Below are 27,686 nucleotides of genomic sequence, written 5' to 3'. Positions count from 1 at the left end.
TGAAAAATCTTATCTGCATGGTGACTGTTTAAACAAAAAAAAAAGGAAAAAAAAAAAAAGTAGACCTGTAGGATGGGGATTTTTATTTTCTCCCCAAAAGCAAAACAAAACAAAACAAAAGTATTTTATATGCAAAAAAAGCTTTTTAGAAGATTGAATAAAAACCTTGCAGTTTATAGATGCTCCACTGTTCTATTCTTCATTTTTCATTTCCTTCACCCATATCCCTTTTAAATATGCCCAAGAGTCTTCAGTTCTTCACCACATATTTAAGAAGTGAATCAAACGTGTATTTATCCATTTTAGTCAGTGGAAATGAGGATATTAAAAACAGGCTCTGAAGATGCAGAGTAAGGGTAGTTCAGTAAGACCAACAATGGAAAAGAAGTAAAAAATGAATAAAGAGATAGTTAACTGAGTTAACTAAGACATTAAGATTCCCAGTTGCACTTGTAAAGAAAACCAGTAAGCGTGCCAGGATCCTAAGCCATCATGACAGTAACGAGCATTCCAGTGAATAAATTCAAACTGAAAGCCTCAAAGAGGAACTATATAAATCATAATACACTTTGATTCTACCCCCCAAACTCCTGCGAAGAATTTAACAGCATAAGAAAGATTCCTGAACAGAACTGAGCAGACATTTCAACAGGTTTTTAAACTCATTTTATTTGCTGAGTTTGGATAGCATGCATTATTTTACAGCACCAGTAAACAAGTCAGTGAAGCATACTGCTTTTAGGAACTTATCCTGTGGAATGTCTTCAAAACCATTACCCTTTACCCCTCCACTCTAGTACATAACACTAGCTGAAGACAAGACAGACATATATCAGGGCAACTTCGTTATGGCTAAAAATACTTATAGCAGCGACTTTTAAAGGAGGGTTTTATTAAATCAAGTCATTGCACTTGGGTCATTTATTGCTATAGCGAACAAAGGCCATTAAATAATGAACATCTTTCATTTATGGTTTTAACTGATTGTCTTGCTCTGTTTATCTGCTAGAAGCTTACACACAGACACAATTTCTGTAGAGCAATCCATTCCAAGATTAGTTTCATGCTCTAATCAATCACAGTGAAGAGCTTGTATAACAGAAATGGCTATTCTATTAGGCCCAATTCTTGCTTTTCATCACTTGACTTAGAGGCATGAATTCTAAGAGTTTTGAGTCTGACAAGAAGCATTACTGCTCCACATCATTCCTCAATACAAAAGATCTGGCTCAAGTCTTCATTTATGATGCATTGCTGCAATTAAAAGTTAAAAGCATTAATATTGAATCAGTTTAGTAGCAATGTGACTAGCAAATATTACTTAATACCTGCATAGTATATGAAACAAATTTTACGAATAATTTAAATTAGTAACTGACAAACGTCATTCAATTGCCTTTTTGATGTTTGTATTTTAGGATGCATCAACTGTGGAAAAATATACTCTCAAGTAATAATACTTCCATGTCACAGCTCAAGTGACATGCTAAATAATTACTATATTTATGACTATTCCCATTAATAGAAACATAATTACTTCTTTTACTGGCAAATCTGTTAAACTATGTGGCATGGTTTTGTCCTTTAAATTCTAGTAGACCAAAAAGAGAGAAGGTGATTATTAACCAAAGTAATGCATTTGACTGGCTTTCTAAAGATGTATGGTTTTTTATTCTTTAATGAAATGAATGCAGCAATAAATATTACTGTCCTCAATCACCTTTTTATTTTTTCATATTGTTCTGGTGCACTGTGTTAAGCTCAGGGGTTAAAGATAATGACAATCCACAAGATTTCAACAGTTTTCTATGAAACATGAATGACACTGTCTTGGATGCTAGCACAATGCTGTCAAAGCAATTGTTCCAGTCACTCATTAAAATACAAAGACGTTATTAAATTTAGAGGTACACAATATACGGCGAAAGTTTATGGCATAAATATATAAATATTGAGACATTTTGAGAGTATCAAAGTTCCAAAGGGATTTATTTGGAGACATATTATAAACAAAACCTGACTATTGTAAAAACAGATCATGATACATATTTAACCACTAGAAAGACTGATGACTTCAGTTTAGACATACAGAAGCACAGACATAACTTAAGGTTAACTTTTATGCTGTATGCTGCAATATTTTAGGCACAACAGGTTGAGTTAAGACTGGATTCTAGCCTTGTTTCTGTATTTCTTGCATTTTTATGATTTTAAAAGTTAGTTTTGTCATAACTTCACGATTCAGTTCTAAATCCCTTTTCAATCCAATAGTGCAAGTGACAAAACATTCTGTTAAACTACTCGGATTATATCATTCGTTCTTACTACAATGCATAGGAGTTTCACCTGCTTAATTGCATTAATTCCTATTTCATTACTCAACATATAAACAGCATATTATTTATATTTCCACTGCAGACAGGCACAACAGCATAACCCTGGGTAAGACTGCCAAAATTATACAAACATCATTTATTCCCTTTTGCATGTAGGGGAAAAGTAGTGACTATAATTACAATACAGTTATTCAATCCCTTCCAATAGACTATTTTACAGATTAGTTGTAAAGATAGATCACCCTATTTATCGCATAGATCTCTTTAAAAATTAAGCTACAGGTATTCAATAAAAATCTATTAAGAATTCCCTCTCCTTTCTATACAGATTCAGTAGTATTTTCAAGCAAACCAAAAAATAAGGTCTGCAATTCCAGCACAGTAAGAAATAAGGCCTCTTTTATATTGGCAAAAAAATTACACCATTATTCTTCTTTGTTTTCTTAATCTCTCTGAATAAAAGACTATATTCCTTTTCTTACTATGTTTTTTATTTTCTTGAAGACTATAAAACACCAGCATTCATTATTATGAAATAAGAGTCAGTTCTCCTTCTGTTCCACTTTGAATTCCTGGTGAGTTAAAAACATTGAGTCCATAGCTGTCTCATGTAGACATCATTGCTTTCTTCAATTTTTCTATTTCAAGCTGGAAAATGGACATTTTGAAAAGAGAGAGACATATTAAAGTAATAATAAGTTAAAGTTTTTGGAGCTTTCAATAAAATTACAACCTTTATATTTCAAGGACACTTAACCAAATAAAATTGTAATGCAGATGCATTTGACAGGTTGATATTCACAGCTGATTTTATACTATTATGTTGTTAAATAGACAAGATTTAAAAACATTTAAAGTTTGCTTATAGTTCTGGTTCATCTTATCAGAAAAGTCACTTTGAATATACCAGTCAAAGCTGGGTTGTGGAATCACTTGACATAACCCCATGTATTGTGGCATCATCACCTCAGACTAATCTAAAGCAGCCTTCATGCAAAATACCGTGCCATGATGAATTTGTATTTCTTCAAACAGATTTAGAGGATACGTACAAGCTACCTCTTCTCCATTCCGAGTATGTAGTTAAGTCAACTTTATCAACTGCTTCAGAGATTCATTAAAAAGGAGACTCAGCAGAAGTTCTTTGGCAAGTTTAGAAAGTAACTTTGTAGTCAATAGGAAGTACTTTTTCACAAATAAAATGCCTTTTTTTACCAAACTGAACTAGTTTTCTACAATGAGCTCATCCTACTAACTACTTAATGGCATTATATTGCAATGCAGGTAGCCTTCTTCATCAATAAATTGAGAGGAGTGGTGCTCATTCACAAATTTTTCAGATGCATTCTGTTCTTTTGACAAATTATCCACTTAATAGCTAAATAGTTCATAAAAAAAAATCAGGAAAGTTTACTTTTGCCCTGTTTTTCTTTTATTACATAAACTAAATTTGCCCTTCAGTTCTACAAAGATATTGTATTAATCTTCTTTCTTGAAACATGTCCAGTTCAACATATATCTAACAAAGGGCAAAATCTAGCAACAGTAAACTGAACTCACATTGCAACACCCATACGCATATTGTCACAAATAATTTTCCAGATAAAGAAAGCTGAACTCAAATGAACTATGAATCTCCTGGATACATCCAGCTGGCTCATGAGGCATTCATTCAACCACACACTAACACAGTAATACAAACATTGAGCAGGCTGGTTAAGACTGTCCTGTGGACCAAATTCCAGAACACTGCCTACCTACTTCTAAATCTCTTTTCCCACCCCACTCCTCAAATTGCTAACATTACCTCCAGATTACTTCGCAACTGCTTCTCTTCTTCCAAATCCTTCTTTAGTTTTTCCAGTTCTCTCCTAACAGTAAAGGCAACAGGAATACAATTAGAGGGGGGAAAAGCTTTCATGTTACTGAGAACAGGAAGCACAGGCCTTGTATGAATTCCACTTATAAAAATCAAACAACTCTCTGATGCTTCATCTTATAAATAAAAGCTACATATAAGTACATGCCCACTAATAAACTAGTACTCTGATCTACTGGACCACAAGCTTCCACCAACTTTCAACACTTCTTGCCTATCACTATGCACCTACCCTTAATTTATAATCACAATTTTAAGTAGGGTAGTTAAAAATTTGTATTGTCATTTTACTTTAAGAATTGAATTTAAGCTAAAATAACCTGACGACTTCCACACAATGAACAGAACTTCTTTAGAAGATTCCTAAAAATTCCTAAAATGTTTTATTTCATATATTCAGTCAAGAAAGTGCTGACAATTATCATCAAGTCACTGAAGATAATCCAGAACACATAATTTACTAGTTTGCTTTAGAGACCAACTGATCCTGGCTTTTATAACCTCTAAAGAGGTATGTACCTCTAAAAGCTGGCTGGTTAGCACTAGTTATCATTTCAATAACAAAATGAATGTCTGTGCTGTAAAACTAAAACCAGAAAAGGGAAAATTTCCCCCAGATTGATCTTTGCTGTTTTCTCAAACACCAATTACATTTTTATTCTACAAACATAACCCAACACACATACAAAAATGTTAAGGCTGCCACAATCACAAGATAGAAAAGCTCAGTAATATCTTTCCCTACTATCAGTCATGTCAATACTGCCATGCACATGTACTTTTATTTTATACCACAAAACTTATCTACTTTTCTTTGCAGTGAAAGTACTACTGTTTAAGAAATATTTTCAAAAAGCTGTAATGAATGCAGGAGCACAAAGTAGGAAGGCAAAAATGCATGCAAATTCCAAAAACAATTTGATATCAAATTTGCACTTATTTAGGACATTTAGTTGGATCAACTTCTAAAGAAAGAAGTTCTGAATTAACATTAATATGGAATAGCTTTTTATTATGAAGAAGTTTGGCATTAAAGACATTTAGATTCCTATATATTCCTTTGCAGATTAAGAAAAAAATATTTACCCATGTTCTTTCTTCAGTGCATCTACTAAACCCATCAACTCATTAATCTGAGCCCTGAGCTCTTCCACAGAAATTTTTTCATCATCTGTTTCTCCTTTAAGTTGTATGTCTCCAGGAAAAAAGCTGAGTATAGCAGAACTTGGTCTCTGAGATGGAGTTGATGAACTGAATGCAGATGGCTGAAAATATAAATCGATAGAAGGCTAAGAACTGAAATCTTTATGAACGGAACACTTACAGTGTACAGACTGTACTGGTATGGGAGCTATGTGTGCACAAATTTCCCTCATTTTCCACCCAAAAGGTAAAAAAGAATGTTCAGTTCCAATGGGCTACTGTATTGTAGGAGAGTCATTTTATACAGCTCTCTATTAAGCATTTCCCTAAGGTTCCTGTAGCCACACTGCAGTTCTTTATGCTTTCAAACACTATGATTTAATGGAGCCCACTAGTTCATTATGAACATTATTTTGTGTAACTTTCTTACCTGCCCAGTTGTTCTGTCTGTCATGAGACTAAAGGCTGAGCTGACATAAAGCTTATTTGAGAAACACAGCCATAGTTTCATGGTATTCTATACAATCATTCTCATGAGAACTGATGTACTTTAATTATAAATGAGCTTTATACTAAAATTTCTATTACAAACTTTAGACTAAATGATATGGCTCACTTGTATTTAAAGACAATCATTTGTATTTAGATTGTTGCATCAATCTAAATTGGAAATACAAGCAAGACGAACAGAACACCCAGTTGCCTGGTACTTCTCTAGCTCCTTGGTATCATACCTTTTTTGTTTCAACTGGCTTTGGTTTGGCACTTTCTTCTTCTTTCTGCACCTTCAAATTTTTTTCTGGACTGACATTTTGACTTGCCTGGTAAACCATTCATAAAAAATGAAAAGGTTTTCAGACATTTAAAAAAATTAAATTAAAAAAAAACCCCAAACTCTCAGATGTTTCTAAAGATGCAATAGTTTAAAAGCAAACAAACTCCACAAACAAAATAAAACCACCCCAAAACAAAAAAGCCCCAAAAAGTCCCCCTCCAAAATAAAAACAAACTTAAGTTGCTAGACTATCAGTCTTCTTTCCCTGAAAGCCAGCACTTTCCTTCCCTGCAATACTCATTCAGCTGAATTTAAATCTAACATGGGAATCCTGGGCAGGATTTCAAGCATCTCTGCAGTATTTAAGTCCTTGATGCTTTTGTGAGTCTGTAGGTGCTTCCGTAAAAAATTAACAAGGTTAATTAAGTGGCATGACTGAACTATACAACATCCTATGACATAAACTAATTTCAAGAACTCTGCACTACGTGGTTCTCATGGTCTGACAATCTCACATCTTAGCATATGAAAACATAAGTCCCACATTACAGCAACATTAAATTACAATTTTTTGTGGCCAAAGACTATACATTGTTAGACTTGTAAGGCACTGAAGGTACTTTCAGAGCTGTGTACACAAAACACCTGTTTTATCATCTGTGATGCTAAAAGAACTGAGTACTTACTGCAGCAATACCCCACAGAACAGAAAAAACTCCTTCAGCTGCAACACAGCCACGTTATTTCTCTTTGTATGCCTCCCTCCTGAGAATGAACATAGTGCTGTAGACAGTCTAGAGGAACTGAGCCTCATTTTTCACTCAGGCAAATGGTTCATAAGACTTTCCCAGTGCAATCCTGTCTCCTGGGAAGTTAGTTTTTAGTTCACTACTAGGAAAACCCACCCATTATACTCACAGGACTACTGCAATTGAACCGTGAAGGTAGCCTCCTACCAGGCATCTTGGGTCGGTTTGCAGTAGGGTGTGATAGATTATCTGAGGTAGCTATTACATCATCAAAGCTTAGCAGATCTAAAAAAAAGATGAAAATACAGACCACCATCAAGACCAGACGGTTTTGTGGAATTCTTCTTTATCTCTTTGTTTCTTAATTAAAAAAAAAAAAAAAATCTGAATTCTAACACAATCAGAATTGTTTCAAATATTCTTACTGGTTCTAATTGATTCAGCATACTCAGCATGAGTCATATGAAACAACTACATGACTTTGACATATCTGGGAAACCATATCTTCCCCTTGAAAACAATTCTCTTGAAGAAAAAGGTTTAAATTCATGTTCTCACAGAAGAATGCTGCAGTAACATGGCAGCATAAAACAGACCTAACAAATACATGCAGAAAAATATGACTGTTTAAGAGATGCTGTAGTCAGCTATTTAAGAGAGCTTATGTTCTTGTTGCTAAACTTGCATGAGAAGCATGAAAATCAAAGTTTTGGCTAAGACAAAAATAAAAGCAACATGGTAAAATACATGTTCACACATTGGTGAAAGTAAGTTAACAAGACATGAAAAGCAAATATTCCTGCACAGGGTAGTTTTTCTACATTCAGTACTTAGTCTAAAGAAAATACATGCCTTCATAAAATTAATAAATATTTCCAAACTCCATCCTCATACTGTATTAAAACATAGAGACCTCTTTGCTCATAGCTCTAGGTAAAATCTCTCTTACATCAGTAGAAGGTTTTTATGTTATATGGGAAGAGGCAACATTAGGAAAAAAAACTATTAATTGGAAGAATAGAATGCACCTACTTAACAACAGAGGTACTTCATCGAGTTAACAACTGGACTTCTTAACCGTTTCTCCACAAAAATAATACTTACCTGCCAGCAGTTTTGTAATGGGATAGGTGTTTTTTTTAAGCATCAAGATTATGGTCATTATGTATCATTTTAAAACACAAATTCATTAGATTTGTTCTAGAGACTCTAAATGTTTAAGTACAAGGCCACGCAGCATTTACTATGGGCATCAAAAATGACATTGAAGGGTTTGGGTTTTGTCTTGGGGTTGGATTTTTTTGATGACCCTTTATTTTTCAGGACATTATGATTTATAAAATAGAAGCTAAGGCACTTCTTTCTCTATTTTCACATTTATTTTGAAGCTATAGCAAGAGGTAAGTAAAAGAAAAAAAAGCAGCAGCCCTAAGAACACTGTGCAAGATCATTCATATCACTTCAGTGTTTGGCTGATTTAAAATCATCCGGTTAATCCAAGTTTTAATCACACACTGCTAAAGCTGTATTTATACCTGTAGGAACTAAGTTTTCCACTGAATGTTTTAACTGATTTTATGTCTTCTACTCTGCCATACTATCCTTGAAGTCCTTAACATATTCACATCTTTCATATGTCTCTGAACATATCTACTTAGTCATCTGTTGCCTTATTGAAGTGCAAGCATTTATAACACTATCAGTTAATCAGTTTTGCTGCTTTTTAATCCTATTGCAGAGAATGTAAAGACAGTCTTTTGTAAACATGCAATCATATTTGCAATTAAAAAAAAAAAGCAGGGAAGGAAAACGAAGGAAGTAACAGAAGAGTGAATGAGTGGCAAGCAGCTGACGGAAAAAGAGGATGAGGGAGCAACAGCTATGAAGATATTTCTGTTGTAGCCTGTGCCAAAAATATTTAACTTATTAGAAGCCAAGCAATAGTGACCATGGGGTATATTTTCATGTTCTTTACTCAGTCATCAGTAATCCCACAGCACTAACCCATGCCAAAATATACAACAGGATTTACATTAGTGAGTTACTATTGAAAGGTTAAGAAGAAGGCAGGAAATGTGCCTTTCCCCCCACCTCAGTAATTCTGGCCTGTAAACAACCCTCCTTTTGTCATTCTGCAGAAATGGCAAATCATTTGGCATTACATTTAAATAAGAATTGTAAGTGTAGTTGCTATTATGATTGTAATGCCAGCCCTGCCTCCATGAGCAAAGTAAACATCAGGCATGTTAAGAATATTAAGAGCATATTAAGAGTAACATGTACTTCTGGAAAAAAAAAAAAACCAAACAAAAAAACCCCAACAAAACCACAGAATTTTGCAAGGCTTGAAGATGAAGACTTCTACAGTCTTGAACTGGATACGATTTAAATGTAGATAGTGGGATGACACTAAAGTCAGGGTTTGCATTTGTTATCTGTAAGAGCTTCTAAAGGAAATTGCTACTGGGCCTGAGACAATTGCTCAGCTTTAAAATATTACCACCCCATTACAGCCAGAGGGAATTCTAACTGAACTTGCATTTTCCTTCTACCTTTCCATTTTGTTGCTTTGGTATAAGGAAGAAATTAAAAACAGGCTGGTGGGGATTAGAGCTTGTGGGTTTGGTGGTGGTTTTGTTTGTGGGTTTAGGGGGCTTGTCTTTCTTTTTAAACAGCATTCTTTGTTATTTTAGAAGGAAGCTTGGCCCGACTGAAACCAAATAGAAATACTAACAAATCCCACTGAAAGCTTACAACTTACACCCATTTCAAATCAGTAAATGTGATTTATCAATTAACTTTCTTACAGACAGCCTGTGAGTAATTGTCAAAGGAAATCCCACCATGGTGCCAAAAGAGCAATACTATGCACCTGGGGATTGATTTCAGTCAAAAATATTTTGAGGCTGAGCAAAAGCACCTTTCTAGGAAGATGAGCTATGTTTAAGTGGTTACTTAGGACAGACTATTAGAAATGTCTCTTCTGCAAGCTTAACACTGATCCATAACAGAACTGTTAGGAGCTTTAACAGACACAATTAGGTGAGAGGTTTTGTTAAGATTTGTGAATGCTTCACATATATTCAAAGCAGTTTGGCTTAAAAAAGTCTTCACAAAAAGAAGCAAAGCTGAAGGGGCGTCTAAAGAAATTGTGTTCCAACAACTAATGTGGCTGGGGTTTAAAAAACCTATAACAGAAATGAAACATAGCCAATATTTTAGAAGACAAGACGTTCAATTACTCTGCAGAGTAAGAGAAGATGGCAGTTCTTTTTCCTATTACTCATCTTGCTGAGATTGCACCCCAAAAAATTAGGGGACAGATATAAGCTTTAGAATATTTAAATTTGCAGTCAAGCTATAGTAAGGTATTCGCTACAATTAAGCACATGTTTAACAATGAAATTTTCAAATGCAATTTTCAAGAATACTGTTTTTCAAGACTCATGATACTAAATAGTCAATGTTGGATACAGTGCCAAAAGGTTTCTTAAGAGCATAATTTTTGTGTACAGAAAGATAAAGCCATTCTATCTCCATACACCAGAAGTGCTATTGAACACATTTCCCTATAAACATTAGGTTTGGCTCATCAATAGCTGGACTGTAAAGTGTTTCTTTCTTATTTTATCCCCACAAGTTCCTAATTGAAAAGCATAATTAAAGTAGCTTCTTCTGTAACAGGTAAGGAAAACAGGCATTCATTCAAACAAACAAACAAACAACAAAAAAAGGCATTTAAAATTGAAAACCAAAAATTGTAGTATCAATCATTGCAACTGAAAACTATGCTTACAAAGTTAAGAAGAGGCTATGTGTATGGCATAAAGCGTTTGGATTTCCTTATAGATTGTTATCTTACCAAAATGGAGAAGGGTAGGGTAATTTCCTGACACGTAAGAAGGGAAACATGGCAAACAGGATAGGAAACAAAATCTGGAAAGAAAAGTCAAGGAGAGGAATGTCTAGAAAAAGATTCTGAACAAAAAAACTATTTTACAAAGCAGGAAAAAGAAACATTTGTAGAAGAAACAGAATCGTTTTACATGTTCAGCATGCCAGTAGTACAGTTTTAGTCTTTTACAGTACTTTCATTCTAATTGAACAGAGAAACATTTATGCCACTTTTCAAATAAAACTTCAAGAGGAGGTAATTCAACATTATCAATATTTCAGAATGGTTTTGAGTATTTGTCCTTATCTGATGGCTGAGTGCCTAGTTTTGGTGTGGGGTGGATGTTTTATTTTCCTATAGATACAGAATAGCTACATCAACCCCTTCGGCTAAATTGAAATTGGTTCAACCTACACCACACTTCATTGGCCAGAAGCTAAAAAGAAAAAAAAAAAAAAACCAACAAAAAAAAACCCACCCTGAAAAAAAAAGAAAAAAAAAAAGAAAAAGGAGATTTGTTTTTCAAACATTCAGTTCAGGATCTCAATCTAAAGGGGGGTGTGGAGGGATAAGACTGGTAATGCAGTTGCCATACATTTTCCCCCATGTTTTAATACCTATCCTAGTTCTTGTAAGATTAAGCCATCTTGAACTTTATATAAGGACTCTATATCTTTGGAAATTTACACAGTTGCTGCATGGAATATTACATCTTTAGTAGCAAAATGCATATAGAGACACAATCATTACATTTTACTAGCAGGAGTTTGGACTAATCTCTTTTCATAAGAGCAGTAAAACTACAGGTGACTCAGACAGATTGTTTTAAACAAGGGGAGCTTTGTGTAAAAGAATTTTTGAAGTTTTCTGTAAAAAGCAGCTCCTTGACACTGTCAGTGTTGTATCCCCACGTGGACTGCCTGAACCTCCTTTGCTGCTCTGCATCAAACAAGGACCCTTGAACAGACCTCACCCACTTTCTTATTATGCACCCCTGCCCCATCTAGGTATCAAAATACTGAATTTCTCCATAAGCCTGTAAAATCTTATGCTAGCAAATCAGAATTCATAGATATACTTCTTTTTCCTAGATCTGTAGAAAATTAGGGGGTTTATATATATATGTGGATACCAAATATCACAGCTACTATGTTTGTTACTCAGTTTGCCAAGATAATTGCATCTAAAAGAGGAAAAAAGTAGTTACATCTGTTTTTATGGGGAGTGTTTTCCTGTGGATAAATGATTCAGTGCTATACAGAAATATACCTAGCACAATCAGAGAGAAACATCTTGGTAGCAGGACAAGGTTGACATTTTTAAGGCTAGGTTGTGCATGGGCCTTTAATCTCTCAGCTTACTTTGGCCTGAAAGTGTTTCTTCAGCACCCTCATTCAAACTCATCTTTAAATAGAGGCCAAAGTTAAACTGCCAATTCAGAAAACCTTTTAAAAAGGCATTTCAAGCACATATATAGATTTTACTGGGGAATAAAAAGAAAAAAAGAAAAAAAAAACCCAAAGGTATAAACACTTTAGGAAAACACTGATGGTATTTGTAACATTTCCATATTTTAATACCTGCTGAAGTCCAGCTTTTTGTGGCTCAAAAAAATGTAATCCCATATTAAAGCCGTATATGAAGTAACCTTTCCTTAAAGTATTTAAGCTTAGAAGCACATTTAACAATGCTTTATGGAAGAATTAGGAGTATTCTTTTATATTCAGAAACTGCTTTAATTTTTTAATGCATTATTTTTATCTCCCAGATGATTTTATTACACTTTACAACCAACTATTCTACAAACTGGAAATCATAATTGGCCTAAAATACTAAATCAAGTTAGACTATCTCAAAATCTATTCTTATCAAAACCTTTTCTGAGATGAAAGGGTTGCATTTGAGATATGCAAGCCAAACACTGCACATGAAGTTCACTAAAGCTTTTTCTACAGTGGTTAATCATACAAGAAAAACAATTTAGAGTTTAATAAAAATATGCCCACAACAGATGATTTCTGCATAAAAGAGGCACACATGGGACTAAAACCAGTTGTGCTGTCAGTAAAGGACAACAGATAACTATGTAATAGCTCAGAGAGCCTGATAACCATTGCGGGTAGGTCAACCGGTATCAAGGTTTCTACTGGACAAATTTGGATTCAAAAAGATGCTAGATTTCGATCAAGATGCATTAAGCAAAGCCATAAACATGAAATTCCCATGTACAATGCTCCATGCTCAATTTTAAGGCATGATAAAGTCGCAACCTAGAATAACTATAAACTTAATCACAGAACTCTGAAGGTAACAGCATTATTAAAAATATGCAAGTTAGCTAGAAAAGCAAAAGTTATCTGAAATGCAAGAGCAGAACAGAACCAGTCAGTGAGGAAAACAATTTCATAAAAATGCAAGATAAAAGTGGCAGCAAAAAACATGCTTTCAAATCAGAACAAACCATTACCTACATTTCTCCCTTCCTGTCACCTGTTACAACACACAGCTCTGACTACCTCCCAACAGCCTATTTACATCTACTCATTGCTTGCTGATTCTTACCTTCAGCTACCTATGGAAGTTTTCAAACTCTACCTTTCACTGAACAGGCATAATTTCACTTTGTGTCATTTTAAGTAAATTACTTAAAAGGCTTATTCTAACCTTGTAAAACACTGCAACCCAAAACAGAAAGGCCAAAAAAAGTATCGAGTTTGTTTTTTTTTATTTTCTTACCTGGTTCTTTAGAATTCTTTACCACAAGTGAATCTACCTCTACTGATTTTGGTCTAAGTGGTAACGGTTCAGACTCTAACTTTGGTTTTCCTACTGGCTCAACTTCAGATTTCGGTCGAAGACAAACAACTTCTCCATTAGATCTGTAGTAAGAAAAAAACCCCAACATATACCTAGTCAATTGATCAAATAGGTACAACTGAAATATATCAAGAATTAGAAGTAGACTAAAAACTTTCAGTATATCTTATCATATTCTAAAGATTTGCTTAAAAATAAAGTCTCCTGGAGACCAACTCTAATTTTTTTAAGCCAATTCTTCTGTTCCAGCTCTTCTAGAGTTGTCCAACATGCACAATCCCCTTGTAAAACCAGTCCAAAGCTTTTACTACAGGGCATATTTTGGCACTTAAATCTAAAATAGCACACTACAGTGCAACAGAAATATAGTATCTTGTGAAACGTTCAGAAATATTACTCAGATTTTTTTTTACATCAAAATCTTCCTGTAAAGAAAAAAAGCTGCCAAGTTATTTCTTCCTAGGTATAGAAGAAAGTAGCTTGTACACTTGGCTTTTTTTCTACTGTTCATTCTCTGCATATTTGGTCACATCATCCAGGGACAAATAAACGCACCAAAACATACATATAAGAGTATCTTTTTCTTTACAATTCTTGGTGTAGTTTATGCTACAGCATTAAAAAAAAAAAAAAAAAAAAAAGACAAAATCTCTAAATCTTTACTTGGGAAACTCTCCAAAATACCAAGTGACAAAACACAGTTACATACTGAAAACCTAAACAGATGTAATGTGGAAATGGTCTGTTTCTTCAGTCAGGCATCCAGTGTTCCCAGGGCTATGTAGATAGGTTCAGAGGCAGCTAAGCCCTGTTGGAGTCAACCATCCAAAGTGTGTGCCTTACCCACGCTCCCTTTCCCTACCGCCCTCCTCCTCACTCTTATCTCTTTAAATATTCTTCCTTATGGTTCAGCTATACAGGACATGCTGTTAAAAAAAGATAAACCCTGGCAAATGCTTGGTGCCACCCTGTATCTTGGTTGGTATTTAAGGTGCAAGCTCTTTGATGTAGCAGGTATCTGCTCCTTTATTTGTACAAGGGCAAGTGCATCATGACACTGCTTTTTCATGGTTCTCTGAAGTTAACTAAGCATCCCAAAGGGACAGTTAACAATCAGCAGTTTATTAACAGTTTGGGGTAAGGATCTAGCAATTACTTTGATGGAGACAGAAAGTAAAACTCTGTGTGGGGGATTGTACTGACGCAAAATTAGTCTTCGTGAAACATCATAAGTAAATTGTTTCAAACTCATGAGAAAAAAAAAAAATTAGAAGTGGATCTAAAAGAAATGGTGAGCCATTACTTGCTATTACCTTCTCTATTTGCCCAGTAACTCAATTGACAATACTCAAGACAGTATGGAGACTGGATGTGGTTCTGTGTAAGTGCTTTCTTCCCAAGAAGAGCACAAAAGCAACATAGGGTGCCTCTAGCAAGGGTACTAACTGTGCTCATCTCTTCCTTTCCATCTATCTTACTCTATTTGAAGTGCTGAAACACTGAATATTGATGTAGCTCAAATCTTCATGCTTTCTTCCAACACAACAATAATTCTGAAGTGCCATGTCCACAAATTCCTTTACACCACACTACTGCTGTAGCTACAACTTCTTCATTATGGGGCAGGCTTAAAGCAAAACAGCCCACAGATAACTTCATTTGCCTCACAGTTAGTTAAACTGAAATATTCATCGAGATGGATCTAATGTCTCAAAGAATTAGAAAGTGATAAATGCACACTGATAAATATTTGGAGAACCAAGACACTGGTTGGTGTAGGGCAAAACTTATCCTTGCATCCTTTTCACCTTTAAAATATAGGTTTCTTCCCACCCTGTCCATGAGGAAAGTCTGAAGAAACCAAATAAAATATACTCAATGTATACAATATAAATGATACTGACTTGGATACAGATGATGGCAAAAGAGGCTTATCTGGACGTTTTGGGTGCAAAAGCCCTCCTCTCAGTAATCTGTTAGTCTTGCTTGGAGGAACAGGCTTCTTGGGTGGTACTTGAGGAGCTTGTGGCTTCAAAGGCTTCTGATCCAAAGCTCCTCTTTCATCTGATAAAATAAGTCACCACAACACTTTAAAACCTCTCGTTAACTAGAATTCTTGCAATGCTAATGAATGATAAAGCAACTGTTGTCAGAAATACCTTTTTTGAAGATCAGTGTGAAAAATAGATTTGCAAGTGTCTTAAGTGATGCCTTATCAAAACACACAAACTACTTACCTGAACTTAAAAAAAAAAAACCCAAAAACAAAACACATTAAAGCAAAATGTCTTTCTGCTGACATGAAATAGCAGTAAGAAATTATTGATTCACATTATTGCACTACAAAAGACAGCTAAGAACCAAGAATCTCTCTATACTGCTACTGCTTTCTCTTTTCTATGAAGCCAAGTTCTCCAGCTTAAAAAGACAGTTGTTGGGTTATTTTATTTTATTTTATTGTAACTAGAGCTCCTCCATATACACAAGCAGCATTATTTAGCTATGCAAAAAGGAGGCAGATAGGGGAGAATATTTATCTGAATAACTGAAATGTTTTAGATAAAGTCCACCTTCCTACAAATTCAGGATACAAATTAAGTACAGGTAATCAAACAAACAATCAAATTTATTAACGACTGCTTGACCTAATCAAATACTGTCCAGAACAGCTGGAGCTATATAACTAATGCAACATAGAAAAATTCAAGCTGCTTCACAAACATTAATTAAATAGTCTTCAATCTACTTTCCCTAATCACAGCCTTTGGGATATCCAGAGTAAACCTACCTTTCCTTGCAAAACTCTGCTATAGCCCTATTGGGCATACATAAAGCACTGAGGATTTAAAAGATTTTTGTTAGGTTGCTGCAAGGAGTTACAGTCTTTTACGGTTATTACAGTAAATCAGTTAACTGGGATGGAAAGACCGACCTTCAGCTTTGATTCTCCCCATGCTTCCCTCCTATGACTTTTAACGCAGTATTAGTCTGATGTAAAATATTTACACATGCTATGAATTTAAGGCTTGGATTGGAAATCTGCTTCAGCTCCATCCCAGCTAAGTGCCTGATCTGCCAGTTCTTTGCCTGACTTCCTTAGGGAAACTCCTCCAGCTGCTGAGTGTCAATCCTCTAACTCTAAAAGGGGAAAATACTGATTTTCTTTCACAGGAATACTCAGAAATAAACACACTGTAGAGATAATTCTACAGAAAAAAAAAAAAAAGGAAAAGTATGATCCAGGTCAGACCATCTTTCTGCTTTGGGACATCTGAACATTAGGAGGAGACATGAACAAAATAACTCTCAACTGTTTGACAATTCCTTCTACTTTTTCAGTATTGAGATTAAAAAAAAATAAAAAAAAAAATACTGAAGTAGTGGAAGAATTTTTCCACATGGTGGTGCTGACTGTCCGGTGTAGAACAACCTGTTAACTGTGCTACACACTTCTGCCTACGGATCCTATACACAAGATTTTAAATGCCCAGTAGGAGTTAACATTAACTGAAGTTCAATTAGCTTTATTTTAGCTATGCTGAACACAAGCGGAGAATTATGCCTTTTGTTTTTAAGAATAAGTGAGTTCATTAACAAGACAGAAAAACTGCTGTCATCAAATCTTATTCCTGAATTGTCATCTCTCAGTTTTCCCTTCAATTACTCCCACTCAGAATCTGAATATAAAAACCCTCCACAGCTATGTAGAAAAAGTTAATACCAAAGTTCAAGATTCACCATGAGCTCAGAACAATTTTGCTGGACAAAATACCATGTCTCTTTTTTTTGGCTTTTGCTCTGCAATGAGAGATGAGGTTTGGCTAAAAGTAAGCAGTTTAGTAACAGAGATAAAAAATACTGAAGACATTTACACTGAACAAAAAATTCTACATTATACCACTAGTGCCCTCCACTATAAACAAACACAGGAGTATTGCTTGCAATTTTTGATCACAATTCAAGGCAGATATCTTAGTTTCCCAAAAGGCATTTAAAAAATTACATAGTTCGGTATTTTGTGATTAGAGCTGCTCAATTATTTTTCTTTTTGAAAATTACAGTACAATTCCATAGTTAATAGATTTAATCACTAGTATGAACATAGTTATTTTTCCATAAGTAAAACTGCACTGATAAACGGGAAATTCTTCTAGTAAAACTCTACTGCTATCTATATATGCAATGTGCAAGACCTGACCTCCAACTGAATGCAAGACAAACTCTTCCACCATCATTTCCTCATCACAGTAAATGACAGTTCTCTGTCTCACTTATTCAGAAGCTTTCATGTTCCTAAGCATTTTTGGATGGTGTTCTCAGTAGGCCTTTTTTTTTCCCCCATATTCCTTCAAGAACGGTTGAACTAAACTATGCAAAGGTTAACACCACAATACAAACAGAATCAATCTAAAATTAAACTTACTTCAGGTTAAGTAAACTTAAACTTATAAAGAGACAAATGATCAAAATTTCTAGAACCATACAGCTGATCTCAAATCACATCTGAAGATACTGTTGCAACAGCTAAAAATAATTTGCCTGCTCCGATGCAGAGGAAACATAGCTGATTTCAGCAAGTATCCTTCAAATGAAACACCTGAGAATGTGCTTTGTTTAAAATGTGGTATGTAAAATCTGCCCAAGGAAGCCATGTAACCCACTGAACAGGCTTACTTGTCAAAAAGCCATGGTCAGCCACCCGTTACTATTCAGAGAACAGAGTATATTTTTGCAATACAGTTAAGCTACAGTAATACCTGAATTTCTTCTCTAAGACCCAGCAGGCATGTTTGTTTAAGCTTCTGACTTTTAAACACAATCAAAAGAGTTTGATGGAGATTACCTCCAAATTCCATGGGACAGGAAAACATGGAATATAGAAAGAATTAACAGGAAAGAAATCTCAGTTTCTGAGCATTGCCACCGTAACATCTGTCAAAGGAGTGCTGTGACTGTTCTGTGTATGTCTTTCAAAAATGTTTTCCATCAGAGGCTTTGGCCAAAACATTCAGATGCAGTAGCAAATATTTCCATTTCTAGTAACTTGCTATTGCTATTCAGAACTGCAATAACTATCACAGAAATATCTGTAAATCAATTCAATAGTAACTATGTCATTATGCAGTGCAATATAGATTTTTCAGAATGTAATGCAGGTACAAGAAATCTAGTTCTTGTTCTAATCACTCTAAAGACATTTCCAGAACAGCACAGACACAACAACTTCAGTGGATGGTATCAAGAGAATCTGTATGTCATCTCCTAAACAGGTACCTATTGAACAGAGAAGTCAAGCTAAAAATTAACTCATTCACAAGACGTTGGTCTGAAATTCTCAATGAAGAAAACTGGTCTCACCTTTTTCTTCAGGCCTCAAAGACGGTAATTTCTTCTCTCCAATTGGCAATTCAGGCTTTGGAGCTGAATGCAAAAAGAAACCATAGACATTTCTCAAAAGGTTTAATTATCTACGTCACTAACTAAAAATATGACATACACCAATTTGTGTTTATACTCTCTCCTTTGCAAGGAGTGAAATACTATGTATAAACACCCATTTGAGCCCACGAAAGAGTAGGCCTGTATTAAAGTGTTTCCAATGTAGGCTTCATCATGATTTTAAAATATATATAGCAACAGCATACTACATGAAGCATAAAAAATAACCTCAAGCTGCAACTATGGGTGGTTGGATCACTAGAAAATACAAAGTTATTTCTGAATTTTCTTTTGAAGTCATGCACTGCTTCCAATTTAATATTTCCTGAAATATGTACCACTATTCATACACTACATACCTGGACTTTTAACTGGAGGTGGAGGTTTCTTTGGTTTCTAAAAGAAAAAAAAAATAAATAAAAATAGTACTCAAACAGATATTATCTATTGAAGACAGACTCAGTGCTTTGTTTTGCATACTGTAATGTCTAGCTTGTTTGCTAGCTGATTTAAAAGTATTTCACAAAGGAGGCAATCAATTCACAGACAGGAAACAGAACTGGAGGAATTCCTCTGATATCTCCTAGCCAGTCAGTTGCAAAAACAAAATGCAGAATTACATCTTTTTTAGTCCAAAGAATTGTTCTGATGGCAACCATTTTAATCTCATTATGCAAACCTCAGTCTTAGTACAATTGCAAGCAAGTTGAAAAGACTAATCAGGTAAATTTTTGAACTAAAATTGGTCACTTTCACAGAAAAAAGTTCTAAAGTAAGTATCAGAAGAACTATTTCAATTAACTGTCTCCTAAATTACAAGTGCAAGGAAACAACTTAAAATAGCAGCCTTTGCAGTATAAACACTGCAGGTTTTAAATACTATTTTGAGCTTCCTTATCACTGTATAGTTAAGTGGGAAAGGTGGACAAACTACGTTAGCTGTATTTGTTCAAAAACTGTACAAACTATTACAGTGCTTGCTTTCCCAGTGTGGTCATCACTACACTGTACATTGAAACTAACTCTATTTTAAAATGCAATCACTCATCACTTTCCTTAAGGTGGTAAAATTTAATTTAAATCTCTCCTGTTGAAGGAGAACTGGTATCTCTCAGGACAGGCATCTCAAACCATCTCATCCTCAGAATGCAATTAATGAAAATGCTCTAGAAGAGCTATCTTTGTGACTGTACTAAGGACAAGACTCACTGATAAAGCAATCACAAAAGCCTACAAAAAAAAACCCACAACCAAACCTCATTTTTTATCCAACACTGCTGAAACCATATGGGCTAAGTCTAATATAGCCCCTCCAAAACACCTTGTAGTAAGTATTTTTGAAACAGTTGCTATGGGTGGATTTCACTTCTGTGCCCCTACCACTATTGAATAAGCTGCTCTTAATGCAGAAGGATTTTATTCTGATAGGTGAAATGTAACTAAGCAAGCATGAAAACCCATATTAAATTTCTTCCTCTAATTTCAGAGAACACAAGAACTGGTGAACTTAAGTAACAAGACCATATTTTCTTTCTTTCCCCCAAAAGTATACATTATCCAGCTGTGCAGCATTTCTGCCTATATCAAAACCAATTATGCTGAGAGCTCAGCATCACACTGCCATTACATGATTCTGATCTCTGTTTTTATTAAGTCAATATCAAATAGCCTATTATAATAATCAGACATCCAATGCTTTGAACTTCAAAGCTGCTCAGAACAAGGTGAGTCCCTGTACTGAGACACACTATACAAAGCAGAATAAAGGATCAAAGCAAGGTTTGTCTACAGGAGACACTGTTTATGGTAAATGAACAGTTTCTTTTCCCTTTCTCAAAGAGCAATTCTGTATTGCAAAACAGTAATACTTCCCACCCACCCCTCAAATCATGTCAGCTGTATATTACAGCATTTATGCCATTCTTGCAAAGCTGAGAATCAAGTTAAGAAGGAAATTCTGACTTGGAATAACTAGACTTCCTGTGTATGTTAAGTAACCGAGGCTAAATGCTAAGTTAATAACTATCTATCAGGTTGTACTTAGCAGTTCTCTGTGAATGTCTCCAATTCCAGACAAAATGGCACTAAATTACTATGAAACTCACTGTTCTGCTGAGATACATGCTTCAGCATACAGATTTTCTGACCTGGACCTGAATCCATTCCGTCTGGAGATGATGTACTTTTGTGAATTAACGCAGCCATCAACAAGAAAATTATAAAATAAGAACTAAAATTAAAAGATCAAGAAGTACAACATGAAACCATGTATTTCTACAATTTAGCACGAGATGGTGGGAAAAAGATATTTCTAAATCCCATCCAAAGACTCATGTATTGCCTCCTACAGGCAAGTCTGACCATGGAAAAAACCCAGTTGGTCTTACAGGGGCCATTCAGTATTTTCAATTATAGTTACTTACAGGACTACAGATGGAGAAGACCAACTGCTTATATATCTTTTCAAAACAGTAAGGATTGAACACAGTAATCAGTTACATATTAGAGAATGTTATCAGAAATATATCCTTTTCTATATGACCTAATCATCCTCACTAGTACAGTTAATATCAAAAAGCATGCCTCTTTTCAACAATTAAGAAGTTTAAAGACAAGCATTAGCTTTTAAATCTTTCTACTTTGATATACCTAATTCAAGATAAAGTTAAAACTGCTACAATTGCAATAATATTTTAAGCAGCTTAACACGCTATGAAAAATTTTATTGTTTGCATTTCCATCTATTTTTTTGATACTAAATGATACACGTAAGAACTTACAGGGAAGTCTTTATCAGACTCTTGTATTTGAACAGCAAAATTATCTGGGAAGACTCCTTCTTTACCATTGAGTTCTCCTTTCCACCAGCCTGGCTCTCCAGTGTCCTAAAATAAACAACAGGACATTTGAATCAGTATTTACTCCTTCCCCAGAAGAGATACGGTTACAGGAATATTTTTGCTTTTATCCACAATATAATTGTCTGAAATACCACATTTATAAGAGGAATGCTTTGGCCACCTTTCCAAGGGGAAACAGCTACAGATCAGGTTTGGTCACTTTTTGTTTGTTTTCTAACAAGCAGGAGATGTATATTACATCATATATAAGATAAGGGTATAAGGATAAGATCTGCAAAGGGAAAAAAGCACTGGTCTGAAAAGGGTGAAGAAGCAAGAGGATATACTCATTATAACCACATTAAGGTATAAGTTAAAGAGTGGCAGAGGGAGGGTGAATTAATTCAGTTGCATAAAAATCCATGCCATGATCTTACTGGATCAAGGCCTTAGTTTATCCATAACAGAAAGTATGATGTTATTTGAATATTTTGGCAGCATAAATAACAGCTTTCCTCTGTTCCTCAGGTCCAAAATACTGCAGATGTCACCCCTGCATACAGCTCCAACTGGACTACCGCTGCTATGTGCCACTGTTAGTAGCACCAAGTAGTTCCTTCCAAAGTTCAGTACACAACAGGAATAATTCGGTAATCTATTTGGCTGGGACATGGACTAGGTAGAGGACTGGGGAGAAAAAGGTTTTAAAAAAAATCTCACCCCACATTAAACTGAAGGAGGAATCAGCAAGAAACACATGAATAAGTGATAAGTGCTGAAAGTAAAAGTTTGGTACAGTTTTCTCCCATTCCTCCCCCTGTCACCCTTTCAGTTAAGTACTACAGAGTCCAGCTTCTGAACAGTGAGCAGTCATGAATCAGAAAAGGCATCTATTGCTAAACTTCATCTAGCCAGTGCTGAGAGTAGGCTAGGAAGTCAGAGACAACTTCATGGCAAACGATCATACATAACACAACAGAAAATAAATGGCCAATAGGGACGGGCTTTACAAATACATACATACTAAAAGAAAAATACCTTCACACATGACAGAACAAAACCCCAGATTGGGGCAGCCAACTTAAAGTTACATTAATATACTCAGACTTCAGAAGATGGTTTTAGAGTGAGAGCTCTGCTCTGGATAACTCCGCTTTGCTCCCATTTGGACCAGCATATACTTTGGATAAACTTGAGGTAAATTTAAGAGGGACAGAGAGGCAAGAGTTTCAGTGAAGATGAAGCAAGAGCTGTCATGTTTGTAAAAGTGTTTTCCATAAATACTCTTTTCTACTGTAATTACAGTCAAGTAATACTGATATCAATTTTCTTGTTAAGAAAAGCATTCAGCTTTTCCATAAACTTATAATCCTCTACAGAAAAAAAAAAAAAAAGATATTACTTTTCTTCTGCTGTGAAAGCTGAAAACAAACAAAAAAAAAGAATTTTCACTTTTTTCTTAGCCAAGCCATTATTCCTTAATATAGAATCATAGAATAGTTAGGGCTGGAAAGGACCTTAAGATCATCCAGTTCCACAACCCTGCCATGGGCAAGGATGCCTTCCACTAGACCAGGTTGCTCCAAGCCCTGTCCAGCCTGGCCTTGACCACTGCCAGGGATGGGGCATTCACAACTTTCTGGTGCTTCACCACCTTTACAGTAAAGAACTTCTTACTTATATCTAACCTGAACTTACCCTGTTTAAGTTTAAACCCATTACCCCTTGCCTTATCACTACAGTCCCTAATGAAGAGTCCCTCGCCAGCATCCCTACAGGCCCCCTTCAGATACTGGAAGGCTGCTATGAGGTCTCCAAGCAGCCTTCTCTTCTCCAGGCCGAACAGCCCCAACTTTCTCAGCCTGTCTTCATACAGGAGGTCTCCAGTCCCCTGATCATCCTCGTGGCCATCCTCTGGACTTGCTTCAACAGTTCCATGTCCTTTTTATGTTGAGGACATATAGCAGCATACAAACTAACAAAAGACTTCAGAGTACCGGAGGGATATTAAGTATGGATAGGTTCTTTTGTTGTTTAAAACCATCTCTGCAACAAGATGTCCTTTCAGAAAGGAGTTTTAAATATTCAACACAAATCACAGAATCATAGAATAGTTAGGGTTGGAAAGGACCTCAAGATCATCAAGCTCCAACCCCCTGCCATGGGCAGGGACACCTCGCCCTAAACCGTATCACCCAAGGCCTCGTCCATCCTGGCCTTGAACACTGCCAGGGATGGAGCATTCACAACCTCCCTGGGGAACCCATTCCAGTGCCTCACCACCCTAACAGGAAATAGTTTCCTCCTTATATCCAATCTAAACTTCCCCTGTTTAAGTTTTAACCCATTACCCCTTGTCCTATCACTACAGTCCCTAATGAAGAGTCCATCCCCAGCATCCCTATAGGCCCCCTTCAGGTACTGGAAGGTTGCTATGAGGTCTCCACACAGCCTTCTCTTCTCCAGGCTGAAATAAGGATATTCAGTTAAATAACCTGGACTTCATTCTCCTGCTGAAAATACTTTCACAGTTTTTTTCATAATACCTAGACCAAAATCTAAGTACTGATCCTAATTTCTCACCTTTTCACACATAATACTTTCCAACCAGCACCTGATGGATAGGTCAGCCTGGTCTACCACCAGAGAAAAAGTACAAGTTCTGAAGGTAAAAGGGCTCTTTGCAAAGCTTTTTCAACTTCCTCTCTAAAAAGGCATTTGGTACTGGGTGTACACTGATCTGACTGGCCTTTGAGGAATCTAAGATAACTTCCTACTCCAGAACCATCTTTAAGGACGTCTGTATCTCCACCGAGTACAGAAGAAAAGTTGACTCTCACACAAGACAAATCAGTCTACAGGATCATCTACTTCAACAGACTCTCCGGCTTTCATATTTTACATGTTATCTACCTGTGTAAAACCCACAAAAGCTACATAAATGGTTAAAGCAGACTGAACATCTTACCTTACTGATTATTTGAATGATCTCGCCTTCTTTAAAGCTTAGTTCATCATTTGAGCCTTCATAGGGAAATATTGTCCTGCAATATTCCTTGGCTGAAACAAAGCAGCACAATTAACCATATTTGCTTTCCATGGGTAGTAACACACATAACACTAGATCACTTTTGCTGTCTAAAAGAAGAGCTCAGAAATTAACACTGTAATCATACTTCCCTTCCAGATGAGTCATCTGGGACAGCTTTACATGTTCACTATGCACCCATATCACAAGAAAAGTAAGAGTCTATATTTACAGAACAATGGAGAGAAATCTTTGTCATATCAAGAGTTTAAGCTCTAAAACACTTTTTTCCACAACAGCAACTTAATTTAAGTACTGACTTCAGAGGGAGAAGAGGAGAGTCTACTGAGTTAAATTATAACAGCTTCTCCAATCCTCTCCATAGCATGATATACTCTGGTTTGAGCTACTTTAGACAAATATTGTTTGGAGCTTTTTATTGAGACTTTATATGATTTTTTTCTAACTTGATCTAAATTTCAAATTTGCAATCCCAATTAAATACATTCAAACATTTCAGGGTGACATCATCCTTTATTAACATGTACAATTACAGAAACGTCAAATACCCAGCAAATGTGAAATTCTGCTGTAAAACCAAATAACTGAACCAAAGGAATTTCTTGGCTAAGCACTTGAAACCAGAGCTCATTTGAGTGATCAGCTCACAGTAACAGCCTCTTCTGCAAAAGTAGACAGAATAATTCCTTTCTTTCAATTTGGTACAGTTCAATAACTAATCCATTTAAAATTGTGATAAGGTTTTCAGGTGAAAAAGCAGGAGGATTCATTTTCCTTTCCCACACTAGAACCAAAACAACATGAAAAAGGCCAAAATACATTAACATAGAAGGTTTGATTGCAACGCAATCCCTTTTGCACCCTTTTTAACTCCAGCACATTTAAAATAATTTAGCATATAAAAAGAATATATTTCTGTATCTGACAGATTAAGGAAGAGGAAGCAAACAAAAGACTACGGCGCTGCCATAACCTAAACACATATTTGGCACTGAAAACACCCACAGGTGAGCAGCTGCACCAGCCCCCAGTTAGAGCGCAGCACACCACCAAGACATCATGAGGATCATATGCAATTCTTAATGACTGCCTGTTGCTGGATGGTAAGAAAAGAAATGCATTGCAGTTGAACTTTGTTGTTGTTGCATTTGTTTAATCAAGACACAAATCTTTAGTTAAAAAACCACACAAATTCTGTTAATTAAAAATCTACCTTGGTGAGAAACAACCACTATGTTAAAATGTAAAAGTATGCCAAGATTAAGAGATAGATCTATCTATACAAATAGACATAGATATGTAACCACATGAGTAATCCCAAATACAAGAACTTGCATTATTTTACAGCCTTATCTAGTGATCAAAAATGCTCAACTGTAGATTGACTATATTGGGGCTTATGAAGAGTTACAGAACCATAGGAAGAACCATGTCAGAGACAAATGCTTAAATCTAGGTCCAAAAAAAAGAAAAAAAAAAATCCACCACACTGACTAAAATGAGATTCAACAGATAGACTACAACTATCTATCAAATTTGGGGATTTTATTCATTAGTAGTGAGCAAGTATAAACCAAGCGTAATACATTTCTATACCTTCTGCGCTTCCCCCCTCCTCACATACACCAAGCCCCACAACAGGCAGAAACAGCTCCAGAAAGGGGACATTTCGCTCTGCTCTAGCTGCCAGGAAGGCTGGGGATAGGGAGCTCTGACACCCTGCAGACCCCCAAGGTTCCCACACATGTCAGACTGTAAGCACCAGCAGTCAGCACCAGCTGAGGAACCCAGCCAGGTACACTAGGAGTATGTACAACTTGCCACTTCAGAACCTTGGTTTGTAAGCCTGATATTCTGCCAGTAGTTAAAAAGAAAATAATCCAGTTTAGACTTCCGAGCATTCAAATCTAAAATGGTATTTATAAAACAGTAAATCTGAACTTCAATGAATATTTTTAATAAAAGGTAGTTTGAAATTGAGTCTTTTCCAAGACTTAGTACAACCAATACAACAGCAACAATCACAGATCCTTGGGTGAGATGGTTTAGTGTGAGGTGTCCCTGCCCATGGCAGGGGGGTTGGAACTAGATGATCTTAAGGTCCTTTCCAACCCTATTCTATGATTTATGATAACAATCACAAATGTTGTGTTCTAACATAATAAGGGGAAAGAGGGGTCAAATGGTGACTCTTGTATTTTTTAAACAAAATATTTTTACGTATTTGCTCCAGAGGCCAAAACAAGTTTCACAGAAATAGCAGAGCCACACCACAAAATCAGCCACACTAGTCTAAACACTTTGGAGATCTGTTTGTTTGCTAACATGCTGAACACAGTTTATTTTAAACTCACTCTCTCAAAACTGAGGAGTATATATATAAACTATGCAATAGTAGATGTTTAAATAAAAGCACTACGTAAGAAAACCAAGCTTTCTTCAAAAGGTTGTAAGATGTTCTTAAATGGTGTCTATCTACTGATGTTCTCCTACAACATCTATTACTATCATATTTAAGCTCCTCTCTGATGTATTCTTTCTCTGGGGGGCAGACACCCAACCTAGCTGCTGGATTAGTCCAATTTCTATGTTTCTAGCATGAGATGCATCTGAAATTATGCAAAGAGCTAAATACTGAATGATCAGTGTTCAGTCCTGAATGTTCAGATTTTTTAGGAAGAGTTGTGCTCAGGATTGCACATTGTGTTGGTGCACTTACAGCAATAGCACTGGAACGGTTTAAAAGCAAGATCCAAAGATTATC

General features: G+C 35.7%; 1 protein-coding gene across 2 annotated transcripts in view; it reads right to left on the bottom strand.

Moving 5' to 3' along the window:
* Positions 1-649: 649 nt before the first annotated feature.
* Positions 650-27,686, bottom strand: part of CD2AP (CD2 associated protein) — an 87,089-nt gene continuing 60,052 nt past the window's right edge. Inside the window, exons 8-18 of one of the 2 annotated variants that reach the window (XM_061372310.1) lie at positions 24,842-24,933; positions 21,814-21,918; positions 19,393-19,429; positions 18,953-19,015; positions 15,499-15,658; positions 13,514-13,656; positions 7,052-7,167; positions 6,093-6,179; positions 5,302-5,480; positions 4,144-4,207; positions 650-2,984 (exon numbers count right to left, since the gene is read on the bottom strand). In XM_061372310.1, coding sequence (XP_061228294.1) covers positions 2,943-2,984; positions 4,144-4,207; positions 5,302-5,480; positions 6,093-6,179; positions 7,052-7,167; positions 13,514-13,656; positions 15,499-15,658; positions 18,953-19,015; positions 19,393-19,429; positions 21,814-21,918; positions 24,842-24,933 — 1,088 coding nt within the window. In that variant the 3' untranslated portion in view covers positions 650-2,942. Of the gene's footprint in view, positions 2,985-4,143; positions 4,208-5,301; positions 5,481-6,092; positions 6,180-7,034; positions 7,168-13,513; positions 13,657-15,498; positions 15,659-18,952; positions 19,016-19,392; positions 19,430-21,813; positions 21,919-24,841; positions 24,934-27,686 lie in introns of those variants that run through there. The other variant, XM_061372311.1, reaches the window with a different exon arrangement.

The sequence above is a fragment of the Neopsephotus bourkii genome, unplaced genomic scaffold (assembly GCF_033783945.1).
Source record: "Neopsephotus bourkii isolate Nb327-2 ecotype Australia unplaced genomic scaffold, CSIRO-AGI_Nbou_v1 NB_1600, whole genome shotgun sequence".
NCBI classification, from domain to species: Eukaryota; Metazoa; Chordata; class Aves; order Psittaciformes; family Psittacidae; genus Neopsephotus; species Neopsephotus bourkii.
Note: the sequence above shows the minus strand (reverse complement) of the source record. Positions and strands in the feature narration are given on the sequence as shown.